The following is a 17,137-nucleotide window of genomic DNA, read 5'->3' as shown; positions in this document are numbered from 1 at the left end:
GTTCAATTCGTTCTTCTTCTACATCCTCCGTGATTTGCCTGTCATGAGAAATGAAGGCAGGATCGGATTGTAAAGATTTTGTTTTTGCAAAATCAAGAAGTGATAAATGATTAAAACCTTTATCAAGCATCAAACTATTTCATTTACCCTCGCTGAAAGTGTTTATCTGATGTCTCCACATAATACGAGTCTGATCTGAGCTGATTCTGACTTTTGGTTTCATGAGTGAAAGAAAAAAAAAAAAATTTTTCATCACATTAACAAACAAATTTGTCCTCTTTTTATATATATTGTAGGTATTAAAATAAAACTTGAAATTTTAGAGTGCTTAAGGACAAACACAACATTTTGGGAAACTCTGCATCCACTAGTTCAGTGATTCTCAACTGACCCAAAAGTGGGTTGTGGACCCGTTCTGGGTGGGTCGCGGTCAGCCGATCAAAAATAAATAACTAATATTTAATGCACATCTGATGTTGGACTTGTCTTTTATTTTGAAAAATGTTTTTTTTTTTGACAGGCATGCGTCAGATACGTGCCGTAGCCATGGTAACCGTCATTTGCTTGACGTTCACTTTAAGTTTGTTTTGATGTTCGGAGGCAAGATGTTGAAGCGCAAATATGACCTGGAGTATTTAAAATGTGAATTTTCATACATTTGAGGATAAAAAGTGACAATATAAGCAATATAAGTATATAAGTGAAAATATCTAATGTTGTGGCCTTGTTTATTTTGTGCAGTTTTGATATTTATTTTAGTGTACATGCAGTTGTCATGGTCCTCTTCAGTTGTATGTACTCTGAAATGCACTTTGTACATGTAAATATATGTATTTATGTTGTAAAAGACGACATACGTGTCTTTTTGGAAATCTACCTGGACCTTTCATGACAAAAAACACTGTAGACTTGTCATAATGTGTGTGTTATCTTCTTCAAATGTGAAGCAGGTATTTAGTTTAAAGGCTCGTTCTGCCCTCCACTTTTACAAAGCCACAGGCAGTTAAAACTTTTTATTTTAGGTGTTTACATTTTTACTGACTTCAAAGACCTGCTGCTCCGTTTCTGTATCGTCTAGAGTATTTCTGACACTTTCACAATACACTACTGAAGGTTTTCCTTTCTGGCAAGACGTTATTTATGAAAAGTCACTTTGGTTCAGGAGATATAGCCATTTTAATTTGTGTATGTCTTTTTAATAAAGGGGGAAGGGTTAATAATTACAGGACAAGATGATTGACAGTGAAAAACACCAACTCAATGATCTATCCTCTTGTGTCAGACAGTGGATATCGTACTATATGCTAATATGTTAGCATGTCCTCAGAAATACTGTATCTAAATGTAACCCTAATCCAGGAAGTTGGTGTTGTGATACAATAATACAACATTGTTTTTATCTGTTTGATGATTTTAATTTAACTTCTATTCTTTCTCTTCCTTTTTCCCTACCCTCTCTAACCTCCTCACCTTATCCCTCCTTTTCATTCTGTCCTCCACTCTTCTTCTTCTTCTTCACCATCATCAGCAGGCTGCAGACAGACGAAGGCCTCCACCTGATTGAGATCCTGGCTCGCAGGGCCAAGATCCAGATGACAGACTTGGCCGAGCTCTCGTACGTATGACTGTTTTTCATCTGTCAGTCACACTCGCGCTCGCTCCTTCCCGCTGCGTTAATGATGTTTGTTCTCATAGAGTGAGCAGTCTGTCTTCTCCATCTCCAACCTAAAGTTGGCTTTTTTTTTTTTCTTGCAGCATAAACCATTCATTTATACAGCTGTGTGGTGGAGTATCATAAAAAACACAAACTGGCACGCTGACTGTGCTTTCTGCCACTCTGAATAATCTACTGCTCATGAGAAAATGAGTTGATTCAGACGCACCTGGTCTGGTTAAAAATACCAATAATTAAAGTCTGGTTGAAACAAATTCATTGCACTGGATGTGACACATTTCACACCATGGTTGTGTTTTCACCATCATGATCCCAGCAGTGTCATACTTACAGAATAGTTGGAGCATTTTATAGGTTTTGCAGAAGCTTATTCTAATAAACAGCAGCCTTAAACACAATCGTCCACAAATGATTTATCGCTGTAAATTTTCCATATTATTCTTATTGTCAACAAAATCTCATGTGCAGATTGAATTGATCTACTTACAAGTGTTGTAAAGCCTGATATATCTTATATCTCTGTGCTGTAGACCTCCATTGTTGTCCAAAAACTCTTAAAAACACATCAGCGAGTCACACCGTTGCACTGGGTGACGTCTTCCTTCGTCCCAAAGATTGTAGGGTCACAATAGTTTGTTCAGAAACGGCTCCAAAGACAGAGATCATATTTTCAGTCTCTGGAGAGCAGTTCTGTGTAAGGCAGACGCCACTGAGCATGTGCTAGCTTATTGTGCTACATAACACAACAAGCTAGCACAACCTCTTGACTTTGTGCTGACGTTCTTTTAACAATGTAATACATTTCTTTTTTTTGTTTGTTTGTTTAATAAGTTGTTGGTTTGTCTCTGTGCATGAGATTTGTTAACAATAAAAAAATATGGAAAATTGCTAGCCAGATACTTTAAGACAGCAATAAGGTGTGGGAATCTACAAACGTCAGCTTTGATAAGTAGTTTATCAGCCTGATATGCCTGTTTAACCAAAATCATGATCATACAACCAGCAAAATAAATGGGATTTTAATCATCTTACAGCTTATTCTTTAAGTTAAATTACATTATTAAGTCATAGAATATAAGCACCAAATATTAACAATCAGCAACAAGGGGAGATAATCTGCTGATAACAACATTCAGTAAACTGGTGATTGATTGCAGTTATACTACTGGTCCAGCACCAGACGACCAACAAAGTTAACGATGAGCTGGAGAAGAACATCTAGCAGCTACAGAGTCAGATAGTTCAGAGTTGGTGGTGACCAAACCGGAGCTAAAGACAGAACAACTTAGTAAAGCAATAATATGTTAGGACTGTGTGTCTGTCAACTCTTCTGACCCCGAAGTGTCCAAAAAACACCAACAACAAATAGTTAATAGAGCTTTAAATTAGATTATGATTATAATCATTAGTATTATTCAGTTATAAATGTGTGGCTATCAAAAATAAAAAGTATTGGCAAACATTACACATACATAGTTGTTCTTTCATTCTTTAGATCACTAAGTCTGCATTTAGGTGAAGGAAGTTGTTCGGAAATGTTTGTGTGGCTGTTTCTTTTATACTTATTTTGAGTCTATGTTTAAGTTTTCTTTTTCCGTTTCGAACCTGTCTCCCGACACGTTCAGGAGCTGCGCTAGTCTGTCTGCCTCTGCGACCTCTTCACTGCGTAGGTCTGCAGAGATGGTTACGTGTATCTTTTCAGAGGAATAATTTTAGCCTCACTCTATACATTAATCATCGAATCTCCGAGTCTAAACCTCAAAATAAACAGTTAAAGTTTCGGTCCCCAGGATGCGTCCCCTCGGTGTGAGTGGGCTGTTTGGATCAACACAATATAAGTAAAGGAGAGGACACACACACACACAAACACACACATACACACACAATCACAGCTCCAGCAGCGCTCACAGGAAACTAAAAATAAAAGCATTTTATTGCTTATAAAGTCCTTCTAAAAGTCCCTTCGCCCTGTAGTGAAACAGTGAAGCTCTGCCAGCTGTCAGACAGCCAAGCAGTTGAATTAAATTACATTTGGGAAAAAAAAATCAAATTCATCATTGTAAAATCTCTAAATGACAAACGACTCCAGCTTCAGACCAGACGCTGCTGTAGGTGCAAAGGTCTTTAGATGACTCATAACGTCCATAGTGCGCTTTACGTTCCCGACAACAACCATTTTGTACCTGTAGGCTCGAGTGGGCGGCAATTTTCTCAAAGGGCGAGCATCACATACCGAAACTCTTCAGATATTCCCCGTGGAAGATGAGCAGCCCCCCCTCCCCACCCCCCCGCCCACCCCCATGTCAGATCAGAGAGGGCAAAACAAGTGGGATCAAAACAGAGAAATTTTCCAGTGGCACAAGGCGTTAAAAGCAGAAATGGAAGAAGGAAAGAGAAAACGTTGCCCCCTCACAGAGTACAAATCCAAGGACGACGCCTTATTTTCATTCTGTCAACATTTTGTCCTGCTCTGGGGGAGAAAGAAAGCAATGAGAGCTGCTCGTCCACGTTATTGACATGTTGGAGTCGAGCCGCCGCTGACGGCAATCATTTATTAATGAGACTGAACTCTGCCTGAACCCCCCCCCCCCCCTCTCTCTCTATCTCTCTATCTCTCTCTCTCCTTCTCTTTCGTTGTCTTTTTTTCAGTCTTTCACTCATTCTGTCATTATCTATTTCTCTCTCATCGCCTCTCTCTGTTTCTCTTTCTCTCTTTTCCATATACTTTCTTTCTTAGTTTGTCTCAATCTATTTCTGTTTTCTCTCTCTTTTGATCTTTATCACTCTCAATCTATATCTCTCTCTCTCTATAGTTGTTGCTATATTTTTACCCCCACAGGTGACTTTGCAGAGGGTTGTGAACATTTTCAATGTGATGAGCTGCAGCAGTAAAACAAGTGCTACTGCAGTGGTCTGCAGTTAAAGACACAGGCTAGAGATTTATAGACAGTATAAACACTACATGGCCAAAAGCATGTAGACTTTACACCTACAATACATTCAAGTATACCTGTCTTAAAACAGCAGTCAGGAGCCCAAATGAACATTGTAACAGGTTTTACTTGCTGTAATCATTCTTCCTGTTCATACTGACCATTAGAAGATCCCTTTATGATGCACTTACAACGGAAGTGATGGTGGACAAAATCCATCGTCCTCCTTCTGTGCAAAAATGTTTTTAAAAGTTTATCTGAAGCTAATATGAAGCTTCAGTTGTCCAAATGAGTCAAATCAAGTAGATAAAGTTCCTCTTTTTGTTACTATACTTCCACCGCAGCTCAAAAGGGAAACACAAAGAGAGAATTTGATGCTAAAAAGACTGTAAATGTGTCAGATATCCACTTGATATGACTAACTCAGACTGCTGAAGCCTCATATAAGCTTCACATCAACTTTTAAATGCATTTTTGTACAAAATGACTGTGGATTTTGTCCTCCATCACTTACATTGAAAGCACATTTGAAGGGGATCTTTTAATAGCTAGTTAGCTACTTTAGCTTAACTGTGCTAACAGGGCGGGTATTGTAACCAAGTAAACTTAATAAAGTATTGCAACAAGGGGGGAGAGCAGCAGGTGAGTGAACTGTCAATCACAGCTGTCAATCAACGCCCACACAGCAGACATCAGAGCTACTATACGTCTTCAAATCTTATTAACGAAGTAATTTTTTTCCAAAATGACCACCAGCACACTTATCAGAGGGCCCGAATTTACCGATTGAGACCAAAACGACTCATTTAAAAAAAAAAGATTGACTTAGTATTTCTAGAGAGAAGTTAAAGGCTTTTTGAATGAGAGTCAAATGAAGCATCTATTTATTGGATTGGTCACATTTAAAATGCTTTATGCTGGTTTTTGTGTTGGGACAAAACATCCAAACACACACACAAACACACATAAACACACACACACACATTTCACAGCCCCGACCTACAACACCAGTCTTCACAGCAACTCCCAAATTGCCAGGAAGCCAATCAAACCCATGAAATAGAACATCACAACTTCCTTCCTCTTCGCCCTCCAGCTGTTTTAGTTTTGCTATAAAATGAGCCACAGAACAGAACACTTATTTTGTTGTTTTTTTTATTAGTTTTTAAATGATCCACTGCTTTCCAATTACTTCCCTCCACGGTTGACGTCGTGACCGTTTGTTAGTCACTCGTTCATCAAAGCACGTGCACCTTTTCCCTTCAAATATCCGTAACTATGTATTTCCAAAGACCAATAATAGATACTTTTGCAAGGTAACAACAGGAAATGGATCGGTATTAGGAAAATATGGCGTGTTTCACTGATGTATGTCTGTTTTGACCTCAGTTATTGCAAGACTGCCCTAATAGTTGTTACTATCTTAAATTGTGGTATAATAGTAGACAAATTACCTTAAATTTCCATGTCCCAGTTGCAACCTACAGTATTAATAGTGGTTCTCAGACTTTTTCTGTCGTTCCTCCCCTTGGAAAACCTCCCAGTTGAGTTGAGAACAACTACTACAGTGTGTGCTAATTCTAACCTTGTGTGTAGTGGAAATAGCACAATGAAGTATACTTAAAACTTGCTCCAAAGTGCTCAGTTTTTGAGTGTAGTAGACAATGGACTCAATGGTTCCAAAGCGAAACACTCAACAGAACAGCTGGAAACTGAAAATGTCAATGACGATGATGATGACACTCACAAAAAAAAGGCAATAAAATACCTTCATCTGCTATTTGATAAGACTTGTATCATGACCAGTTTGAAACGGTGCATTATTTGTTTGTTTAAAGTGTTTAAAGTGCTTCCAAACTACCTCACATCACTTCTCACATTTAAATCTTGTAACTAAAGTGCACGATCCAGTAAATACTTAACCTTAGAAATCCCTCATGTGCCCGCTAATCTTGGCAGAAATGGTTTCAGGTACTTTACACCTTTTAATTGGAATAAATTGCCCTCAAACTAGATTCTTTCGTTCCCCTTCGGAGATTTTTAAAACTTTATTACGTGATGTTTTTATGATTCTCGTAACTGTTTTTGTTTATCGTGGCTCGTCTGATTTATGCTCTCAGGTGTTTCTCATAAAAAGAGATCTCAATCTCAATGAGACTATCTGATTAAATAAAGTTTACATAAACATTTAAATAAAATAAAGTTTTTTTACTGCCAGTATGAGCACGTAGCGTCTGCAGCGTTTGTAGCATTATACAGTGTGGAATTTGGACTTAGTGTGAGTGTTTTTCAAGCTGTTATGAAATCGTGTTTACTGTGATCTGTGCAGAATTATTTTGGATTAATTATCTGTTATCTGGTTAGTTCAGCACATTTTAATGGTGTTATCCAGTATTGATTTTTCAATGTCACACCGTTGGCCAGCGTTGCTTCGAACGTGTTTGTCCTCAAAAGAGGTGATGAAGCCGGTCGAAACTTTCTACACTGTTGAATCGAAGAGGAAGAAATTCATGTAGTACAGTTACGTATTTGAGAGTGTGTGTGTGTGTGTGTGTGTGTGTGTGTGGGACAGGTGGGGATTGGGTGGTTTGGGTCGTGCTATTCACACACACACACACACACACAAATATTCTGCCCCCACCACCCGGCCTCGTTGTTCCCGCGGCACCTCGCCGTGCTGCTCGGCTGCTGTATTGAGTCCATGGGTGGCCTGTGCTGTTCTCCTTTTCTAATGCACCTTTTGTCTTTGTTCTCCTATTCTGGGAATGAAAGGAGGGAGCTATACACTGGGGAGAGTGATGGATTGGAGGCAGAGAAAGCAGAGAGAGTGACAGAGAGAGAGAGAGAGAGATACAGAAAGAGAGAGAGAGAGAGAGAGAGAGAGAGAGGGAAAAAGCCGGGGCTCTCTTTTGTTGCAAGCACAGTGAAAGCCCAGCAGGGGGAGCCGCCTTGACAATTTGTCAGAGGCGCCACGCTTATTTTTCCAAGGCCGTCCGGCTCCTCACCGCTGTGGCAACGGCAGTCACTTTCACCAGAATATATAAACCCAGAGACAAAAGCTTCAGACTGACACTGAGACTAAATATTCTGCATGACTATTCGTTTTTTTTTTACATCGTTTTTACACATTTTCCCCCAAAATTCAACCTGATTCATACATTTCTGAATCTCTACTAGAAGTTGAAAGTAAAGCTCTGTGGGTTTGAATAAAGCTCGGTTGCAGAAACACTTTTTTTAAAAAAAAAACGATCAATTTCTGTTAATATGGTGATATGATTCCTGTTGCTCCCAATGCAGTTTCACTCATTTATGACTTCTTATTTACTGCATTTAAGTCTATATCTTGAGACAAGACATAATAAGGAGGTTTAGTGCATTTTTATCCAGATAATGACAGTAGCAGTAGCAGGTAGATTGATATATCCCTACTGGTATATGAAGAGCAACGGTAGAATTAACATGATTAGCAGTAAGGACTGAGGAGTGTCACTTGTTAATATAAATCAACTAATGTGCAGCAGAGCTCCCTCCACCGTTAGCTGCAGTGTGTCACCTTGCCCTGATTAACGGCTAACTCTTAAAAAAACTGTATTAGAGTGTCAACACAGAGCTGTGAGTCTTTCCCACCCTGATGATAATAAAACTCAGTATGAATAATTGGTGGATAGTTTACAGTGTTGTACATTAACATATAGAAGTGTTATGAATAGGTGATAGACAGCGGTAGTGTGAAGTGCTGCAGTATGTTCTGTTTTAAATAACTCACATTATAGCCTGAAAGTTTTACTGTAACAGTGTTAATTCTCTAACACTGAACTCATCCCGTTTTATCTTAACATCAGTTTAGATGATAAGCTCACGTTTTAAGAAAGAAAAGATTTGTGTGAGGAGGCAGATAGAGAACTCTGGCGTAAGCAGAACGGTCTTAATAGCTATTTACAGCGCTATAACGGAGAGAACACACTATTATCTACTTCATTGATTACCTGATTTGACTTTATATTAAATCCGAAGGACAGGAGTAGTTAGGTTTTGTGGCTCTGTCAGCACATGTCTGGAAAGCTTTGCATCATCTCAGAGAGGTTTTATTATTCAAAATGACAAGTCAGTCATACAAGACAGGTCAACTTCCTCCCGTCAGGTCAAAACTCTGCAGTTCACAAATGAAAAAAATCCAAAATATGATAATATATGATATATAGAATATTAAAAGATTAAGATAATTAATTGTAAATGTATATTCTGGTCTGTTTTGTACATGTTAACCCTACTAATTGATTTTAAAGGTTAATTTCACCCATTTTCTCACATACCTCCATACAGACAGTTTTGGTTTGATGTGCCAAACTAAAAAAATTATATTTGGAAAACTATTTCTTTAGATCCGACCCACACCCGACACTTTCAGCACTTTTATCCGGCCCACATGCTGCGTGGAATGACGTCGCTCAGGCGGTCCGCTCCTGTTTCCAAGATCTGGGCCACAAGCAAGCCGTATGTCAACCAAGAACAAACCAGATAAACCAGAACTGGCCCACATCCAAAATACACATACCCAAGAGCACTGCATCTTTTACCAAAACAGGCCCACATTTGATTTGGGATATTTGGGCCATATTTGCTGTTTTACATGTAGCTCACATCCAGAAGAAGGCCAGCAGTGATGCATCATTGCCTGAAGTGTCCCACTTCCTCATCTGGGCAGTGAGGTCTGTCGGTTATCCAAAATAACCAGGACGTTGTTTACAGAGAGAGATGTTGCTGTTGATTTTTTAACAAAAACCACTTTAAACACCACAGAAGAAATTTAATTCACCTTCTTTGTATTTGTGTGAAGGCAGAAATCTGAGAGATGGATATCTCAAAGTCTGGATAAATAAAACAAAAACTAGGTGTATTTTCTGAGAGGTTTTATTGACTGCACTTGAACTGAAAGTACTGTATAAAGTCAGAGCTGTATATGTATGACTCCCACTTTCCCTCCCATACATTTAACTCCCTTTCCTCCATTTAGGCAGCAACACCGCAGACACCTCCACCTCAAACCCTCACACCGTAGCACCAGATTAGCATATTACAACAACAAAAATGTCCTCCGACAAAGTAGTTAGCGACCCGTGCAACCTCAAACCACTGAAAAGACAACAAAAACTTCCCTTTTCCTGACTGTTCCCTCCGAGGGCAGAGGCCAGAGAGCGGCGGCGGCGGCGGCGGCGGCGGCGGGTTCAGCGAGCCTGCAGCAAAACTTCCACACCGGCAACGTATGAATCATAAAAGCGAGCCTACACACTGCGGCGGGACACACAAAACAAACCTGGAGAGAGTGACTCACGTTCTTACGTTTCATTTGGAACAATTCGATACTGATTAGATAATACTGACGGTAAGCGCTTTCAGCAGAACAGCCTTGGAAATGTTTTTAGCTGCTGCCGCTGTGGCCTGGTAGTGGTTGAGGGCACAGCGGCGGGCGGGAGGGAAGCGTTGATGTGGGTGGCTTCACAGAGCCTTTGACTGTAGCCGGCCGCCGAATAATGATGGCTGTTGCGTAACCGTCACTGAGTGTAGACTGAGGGGTTTTTTTTTTTTTTTTTTTTTGAAACAGGAGGGTTGAGGTGATGTAATGTCTGTGTCTGAGCTGAAGGGTCATATCGGAGAGACGCCACTAGGAGGAGAGAGTGGGCCTGAACTGGCTGGATGTGAGGTGGATGAGGATGATGACAGTCAGGGGGTTTCGGGGGCCGGATGTAGACTGATAAGGAGGTGTGAACATAGAAAAAAAATGTTTATATCATCATTTAGTCCCATGTTTGAGTCTTAAATCTTTTCTCAAAACAAGTCAAAATCATTTTTGGTACAAAGCACATCATATCTGTGAAGTATTCTTTAGCACAAGCAACTGCTGTTAGATAAAAGCTTCATTTAGTCCCAGTTCTTGAGCACAATTTTCTGTAAATATCTCTCAATTTGGGGAGATTTTTTTAGTCAAATCATCTTGTTTTAACAGTTTTAAAGAAAAAAGCACCAAATGCTCCTCATTCTAAAAAAAAAAATACCCCCAAACAAGTCAATCTGTTGTAGAAACAGTTGAAATAATTTCACTGCACTGGCAGTTTTTCACTCAGATGAGAAAAGGATGGAGCACATTGATTTACAGCCTTTAATAATGCAAACAGACCAACGTGTCTTCATCAGGACTCTGAAATTTGTCATCCCTGACCTGAGAAACACCTGATTCAGCTGCATATTGCAGGAAGGTGCACAGGAAACCCCTTTCTACTTTGTTTTTTCACTCATTTTTAGGACTCAATTTTAATGACTCAATGACTAACAAGATAACAACGTGGTAGGATGGAGATATTTGCACTGAAACCAGGTTTTGAGGCAGTTTTCTGGTGTCACTTTGGGATCTTTTTGTCTTTCCCTCCACTATATTTGAATCCCTTTGCTGGAGTTACTGGTAATTTACACTGTCTAAATCAGATCAGTTTATATAAGGTTGCAACTTTTAAAGGAGCATGTAATCCTTTAACTAATCTGGAATAATCCAAAACATTTGGGGGGATTTTCATTCTTTTATGACCTCCACTCTAGCAGATTGTCATAACTGATGCACTGTATGTATCACATGTTGTAATGCTGTTTTTATGCCATAGTAGTATCACTGCTTTTAACTAAGTATATAACTTTATTTAGTTCTACCACATCTGATGAATGTGACATTATTTGTTTCACTTTGATTTGAAAAGTTGTCTCTTAAAAAATAGATTTTTAGTTTCATCCTTCAGTATAAACGAGAGTCAGTGTATGAAGCTGTTGTCATTCTGTCAACCGAACTCATGTTTTATCTCTTAAACCACGACAGGATTTGTTTCATGTATGTCTGTTGTCAATCATACTGTCAGAGTGGCTGTCACTTTTTTTTTCCAGATGGTATGATGTATCAGTTCTGTTTTATTCCCACAATGAGTTATCATAATACTGCTGTTAGATAAAAACATCCAAAATGGCAAAACCACATTAATGGGTTTTGGAGTGGTTTTGTCATCCGATGATGCTGGAAAATCTCCTAAAAAGAAAGAAACAGTACATTTTTAAAGATGTTTTTATGGATTATCATCACGTCGAAGGCATCTGAGCTCCAGTACCTCGAGGTTCTAGTCGGATATTTGTGCAGTAACATACATCAGCAACACATAGAAACACTTTGTTTCCTTTAACATGTTTTATAAACTAATATTTTCTTTCCAAATGACAAATACGAACAACAGAAAACGTAGAAAACACCTCCCGCGTGAGCTACTTTCGCGCGATGAGTGACGAGGTTATTTACAAGGTTCAGAGTCGATGCGGTGTTTTTGTGCAGGAGCTGCCTTGGGTGGCAGAGGCCGACAGATGGATATGTGATCAACTCAACATGAGTGATTTTCCCTCTTCATCACACACACACACGGAGACTCCACACACACACACAGACTCCACACACACACACGCCTTCGCTGGCTGATGAATCGCTTCATAGATGTGACAAATATATCGGCTTCATACCTCTGAGGAGAAATAATGGCCAGAAAAATGAGCCGACATGTTTTTGTCGAGTTCCACAGACAGGCTGGTGCGACACAAGTAATCTTTTTGTTTCTTTGGTTGCTCAGTTTGTGTTGAAATTTTACTCTGAAAAAAGATATTATGTGTAATATAGCAGATACAGGTTAGAACAGGACGGTAAAGAGTAGCATAACAATAGAGACAGGAAGTAGTTTCTTTTTTTTTTTTTTGTTCAGGCATCCAAGTTTCCCCATGGGGATCATTAATTTGACCCGGTCTAATTAGTTTGTTATTGCACCTTAAATGTTAGAACAGGATAATATTACTGCTGCATAAAAAACCCCGGTGAATGTGAGTTTGGCGCCGCTCGTGTTTTTCTTCAATACGCTGACCTCAAGGCCCAAGAAACCCAATTAAAACCCACAATAACAAAAAAAAAAAACGTGGGCAGGGGAATGTCAAATGAAGGCTGTTTTTATCCGAAGGTTTGGAGGGTTTTAACTGGTTTAACGATCGGTGAAACAGGACAGAACGTGTGTCGCTAAATTGGAGTGACTCCGTAGACGCCTGGATGGATGGACTGAAGGTTGGAGAAATGTTGATCAGGAAAACGGTGGATTTTGTCTGAATGGCGAGGACGTAAAAGCTATTTCAATCGTTTATTTGTCCTGTAAATGTGACCTAAGCAGTTTATTTCAGGATAAATATGACTATATCTGTAGGACATTATGTGCAAAAAAGGCAACGTTTAAAAATGACAGTACAGAGAAAGGATATGAAGAAACAAACCTGATTTGTTTTCATTTCCTGTATTTCTCTTAATTATTTTGCTGCTTATTACTTGATTTCAATGCTTAAAATAGGACATCTAGAGCTTTTTTCTCTTTTTTTTCTGAAACTGAAGACCTCACAGCCTGCAAAAGGCACTCAAAACCCACAGTAAAAGCACAACAATTTAAATCCATCAACCTGAAACGAAAAAAATACTTTTCTAAATCCCTGAAAACATCTGAACATGTTTTTTCTGCCAGCAGCGCTAGGATAGGACCTGCTCCATTAATGATGTCACCGTATTTTATAACGGTGTTGTTACAGTAGCAGTCGCTTCCTATAGGAGCGCACAATGCATCCTGGAGGGGAACCTGGTAATATATCTTCCTGCTGGGCCTTTAGTCTGAATTACAGCAGGAAAAACAAAAGGTTAATCACATTGGGAGACTCCGCTCTGCCTCTGACCACCCAGCTTCTCTCCCTCAGTGTTTCAATTCAAGCTGCTTTATTGGCATGAATGTCAGATGAACAGGGGTAAAAAAAAAAAAAAACCTTCCAAAGCATCTAGAAAAACAATAAAAAATGTCTTTCTGTCCCTTTTCTGCTCCTGTCGTCTCTCTTCTTCCCTTTTTTTCTCGCTGCCCCAGTTTCCATCTCCCTCGATTTACATCTGTCACGACAATATGCGCCGCAATCACCGGTACGTCAAATCAAAATGTAAATGTATCATAAACAAGACACTACTGGAAATGCGTTCGCTCATCGGAGAATCACGTATCAGAGCGGGTCCTCCTGTTGATGACCAAAAATCCTCTCATTCTCAACCCCCCCCCACCCCCCACCCCACCCCCCTTCTCTTCATTTCCCAGCGCGTTTAAATGCCGACGGGTGCGTTACATTGAGATTCAAGAGGTTATCTTGCAGCGGTGATGGGGATTGCAACAGCCTAAAGGATCGCCACAGGTTAAAGCGCTTTTTTTTTTTTTCCCCAAGCGTCACGTATGACTGAGCTTTAATGAGCACAACTCCTTTTCCGCCTCGGTCTGAAAAACAGCACCTGGAAAATAGATTCTGAGGATGTCTTTTGTAAAGCCTCTAACTCTGTGTGTGTGTGTGTGTGTGTGTGTGTGTGTGTGTGTGTGTGTGTTTTACAGGGTGGTGGGCCCTGCTGTGACCTTCAAAGTGAGCCCAAACACTCAGAACGTCAGCACCGCAGATGTGGCCAACGTGGCTGGTAGGTTCTCCTTGGCTGAGTAATGTTGTCTTTATACTGACAGAGAAAATGACAGGCCATTATCATTGGTTTGCTGCTGCACCTGAGGCCTCAGACCAACATTTCTCAAAACTTATGACTCCCTGGTCAAATATATTGGGTGTTTTTTTTTTTTTTTTCTCTTCAACTGTCTATTCTGCCATTTTCTCTCTATGCTCTCGCTTCCAGTTTGGTTTAGTTTTGGTAAGTAATTGGTACCAGTCCATTTTGAAAAGGAGCCAGCAGGATTTTCTGTTGTGTCACAAATCTCCGAGCAGCCACGTTTGGCTCCATCATGGAAATTCATTGGAGAGTTGGATGTGTGCCTAAAAAAAAAAAAAAAAAACAAGTTAGTAAAAGAGAGACTCCAGAAATCTCTATCTGTTGTGTTTGGGGAATGAGTCAGCACATTAACGCTATATGCAAATATGACAAAGTCGGATGAGTTTTCTAACCTTAACTAAGTGCTGCCATAAACAGTTTATAGTTACTAGGGTACTAGCCGATATTATACTGCAAGATCTCATTCAGTACGTTCAGTATCGACATTTCTGCAACTTCTCATTATGTTCAGAGAAAATTAGGCAGCATTACGTTTTTAGCTAAATGTATTTACTGTTGCAGTTTAGTTGTGAATAAACATAATTTTCTAGGAGAAAGGGGTTTTGTCTCAGATTCTTGTGATTCAGGGCGACCCGACTCTGTTACCGTTAGTTAACATAAAAAAGATAACGCACAGAGTTTTCTGAGCACATCGGAAACTCCATATGAGTTTATTTAGGTAGCTAAACAGCCACAGAAAACTGAGACTTGACCTTTTAAATTCTACAAACACTATAACATATTGGCCTGAATGTAAGACGACTTGTTTTTGGGAAAACAACTTTTTGAAGATACAACGCACTCGTCCTTTTTGGAAAGTTTCTCTGAGATACTATTAATGCAAGAAGAGAGTCGTCATCCTTGAAGCCTTTTCTCTCAAATGTTAATCCTACATTTGTGTATCAGTCACACACTCACAGTCTCTCCTGTCAGGCTCTTGGAAGCGGTCAAAATGATTTTCTCTGTCAGATACCATTTGTCGTTTTGAGCTCCTCATCGTCTGTGGCAGCAGTAATTCTTAGCAGCTTGAGAGACGATTCGGACGTCGGTCGGTGCCTGCAGTAAAGTCTGAATTTGTGTGAGGATCATTGGCCCACCTGTGAGAACGGAGAAACGGAGAAAACCAACTTCTGCCCCCTAACAGGCGATTTAGAGTCCCTTAATTTAAACGCAACAGGCTGAAGAATTATTTTCAGTATATCCTGTTGCTAAACCAAAATCAATGTGCTGCCAACTGAGATCTGAATCCAGAGGATATGATGTGATATGTATGATTGTCATGACTGTTTGATGTTTTTTGTACGTCTATGAAAAGTGTCACATGTGTAACTGTGTTTTAAAGTCGTTTTGTATCATATTGTATCATATCGTAAGACGTACAAAAGACGCTTTCGACTCATTTTCACTCCTCATTTTTGCTCCGCGGCAAAAAAACACAATACACAAACCTTCACAAACTCCTGAAAGTTAAACTGAGCCAACAAAACACTTTTAGTGCTGACTGACTCTCACAAACTCACTATAAACAGACTTTAATACACTCACTGCCTATAATGCAACACTCTCAGTAGGAGCCGGTGTTACATCGGTATTCACTCCATTCAAAAAGGATCTCTGATGTTGTGAACATGTAATAAATTTGCAAAGTGAGAGGGGCCGCTTGTTCTGGCAGTTATTTTACTTATTCTGTAATCCTGTTTCAAATATTTCTTTTAACGATCTCCCCAGTGTTACTGAACATAGAAACCCAGGACTCTCTCAGATAACGTAACGATCATATAGTTTTATATTTTTACCACCAGTCTCAATTATTTCTACTTCGTTTCTGAGAAATAATGTTTCGTCCGTGATTTTGGTGGACAGCTAAGAATACTACAATACCCATGAGCCTTGGTCGGCGTTGCTATGGAGAAGAAGCCATGGGTGTAAATCTGAGCATAATGAATTCAAAATGCTACGTCACTGAAGATGTAAATGAAATGTGTTGCTATGGTTACCTAAATTCACTGAAAAGTGACCCAGAAATTAAAATTGAACTGAATGTAATCTTTAGCTTCTGCTCGCCGTTTGCAGCACACATGACCGAATTTTAAGCTCCGTGACTGGTTACTTCTTGCTGAAATGCACCTTGGGAGTCGTAGTTAACATCTACCCCGACATTTTTATATACACAGTCTTGTACCTTTGACTTTTTACTAAAGAATTAAATATTTTCTAACACAGTTGCTCATCTTTTGTACTGATGATTCAACCAGCAGAGTTTCATATTGATCTAAGCTGTTGTAGAGCTCAAACTGTGAGTAAAGTAACACAGTCTATTTGAAAAATGAATGAGATTTTTTACTTTTAGAACCAGGGGCGCCCCAAATATCTCCTCCCACTTTGATACACTATAGTCTAGTCCTCAAATATAAGACAACCTCCACTTTTTCTAATGTAATATCCATGTAATCCAATGTAATCTTTAAAAGGTAACACCGAGCGGTGCACACTTGGGCTGGCGTTAGCTACTTAAGCTTAAGTGTGCTAACAGGGTAGGTATCATAATGAAGTAAAATGAAACTTACTGAAATATGGCAACATTAGTCCGACTCAGTGCGAGTCTCGGAGCAGCAGGTGAGCTAACTGTCAATCACAGCTGTCAATTAACGCTCACACGGCAGACATCAGAGCTACTACTTTAAAATCCTATTAACGGAGCAATAATTTCCTAAATGACCACCAGCACATTTATTAGAGGGCCTGAGACCATAATGACTCGTTAAAAAACATGATTGACTTAGTATTTCTAGAGAGAAGTTGAGGCTTTTGAATGGGAGTCTACTGGAGCATCTAGCGGTGAAAATACTTCCTTATTGT

General features: G+C 39.5%; 1 protein-coding gene across 5 annotated transcripts in view; it reads left to right on the top strand.

The window, feature by feature from the left end:
• Positions 1-17,137, top strand: part of LOC137194613 (receptor-type tyrosine-protein phosphatase N2-like) — a 251,576-nt gene that overhangs the window by 81,502 nt on the left and 152,937 nt on the right. For 4 of the 5 annotated variants that reach the window (XM_067606682.1, XM_067606687.1, XM_067606686.1 and 1 more), the window contains exons 10-11: positions 1,529-1,615; positions 14,079-14,158. In XM_067606682.1, coding sequence (XP_067462783.1) covers positions 1,529-1,615; positions 14,079-14,158 — 167 coding nt within the window. The remainder of the gene's footprint in view (positions 1-1,528; positions 1,616-14,078; positions 14,159-17,137) is intronic. The other variant, XM_067606684.1, reaches the window with a different exon arrangement.

Source organism: Thunnus thynnus, chromosome 12 (assembly GCF_963924715.1).
Source record: "Thunnus thynnus chromosome 12, fThuThy2.1, whole genome shotgun sequence".
Lineage (NCBI taxonomy): Eukaryota > Metazoa > Chordata > Actinopteri > Scombriformes > Scombridae > Thunnus > Thunnus thynnus.
Note: the sequence above shows the minus strand (reverse complement) of the source record. Positions and strands in the feature narration are given on the sequence as shown.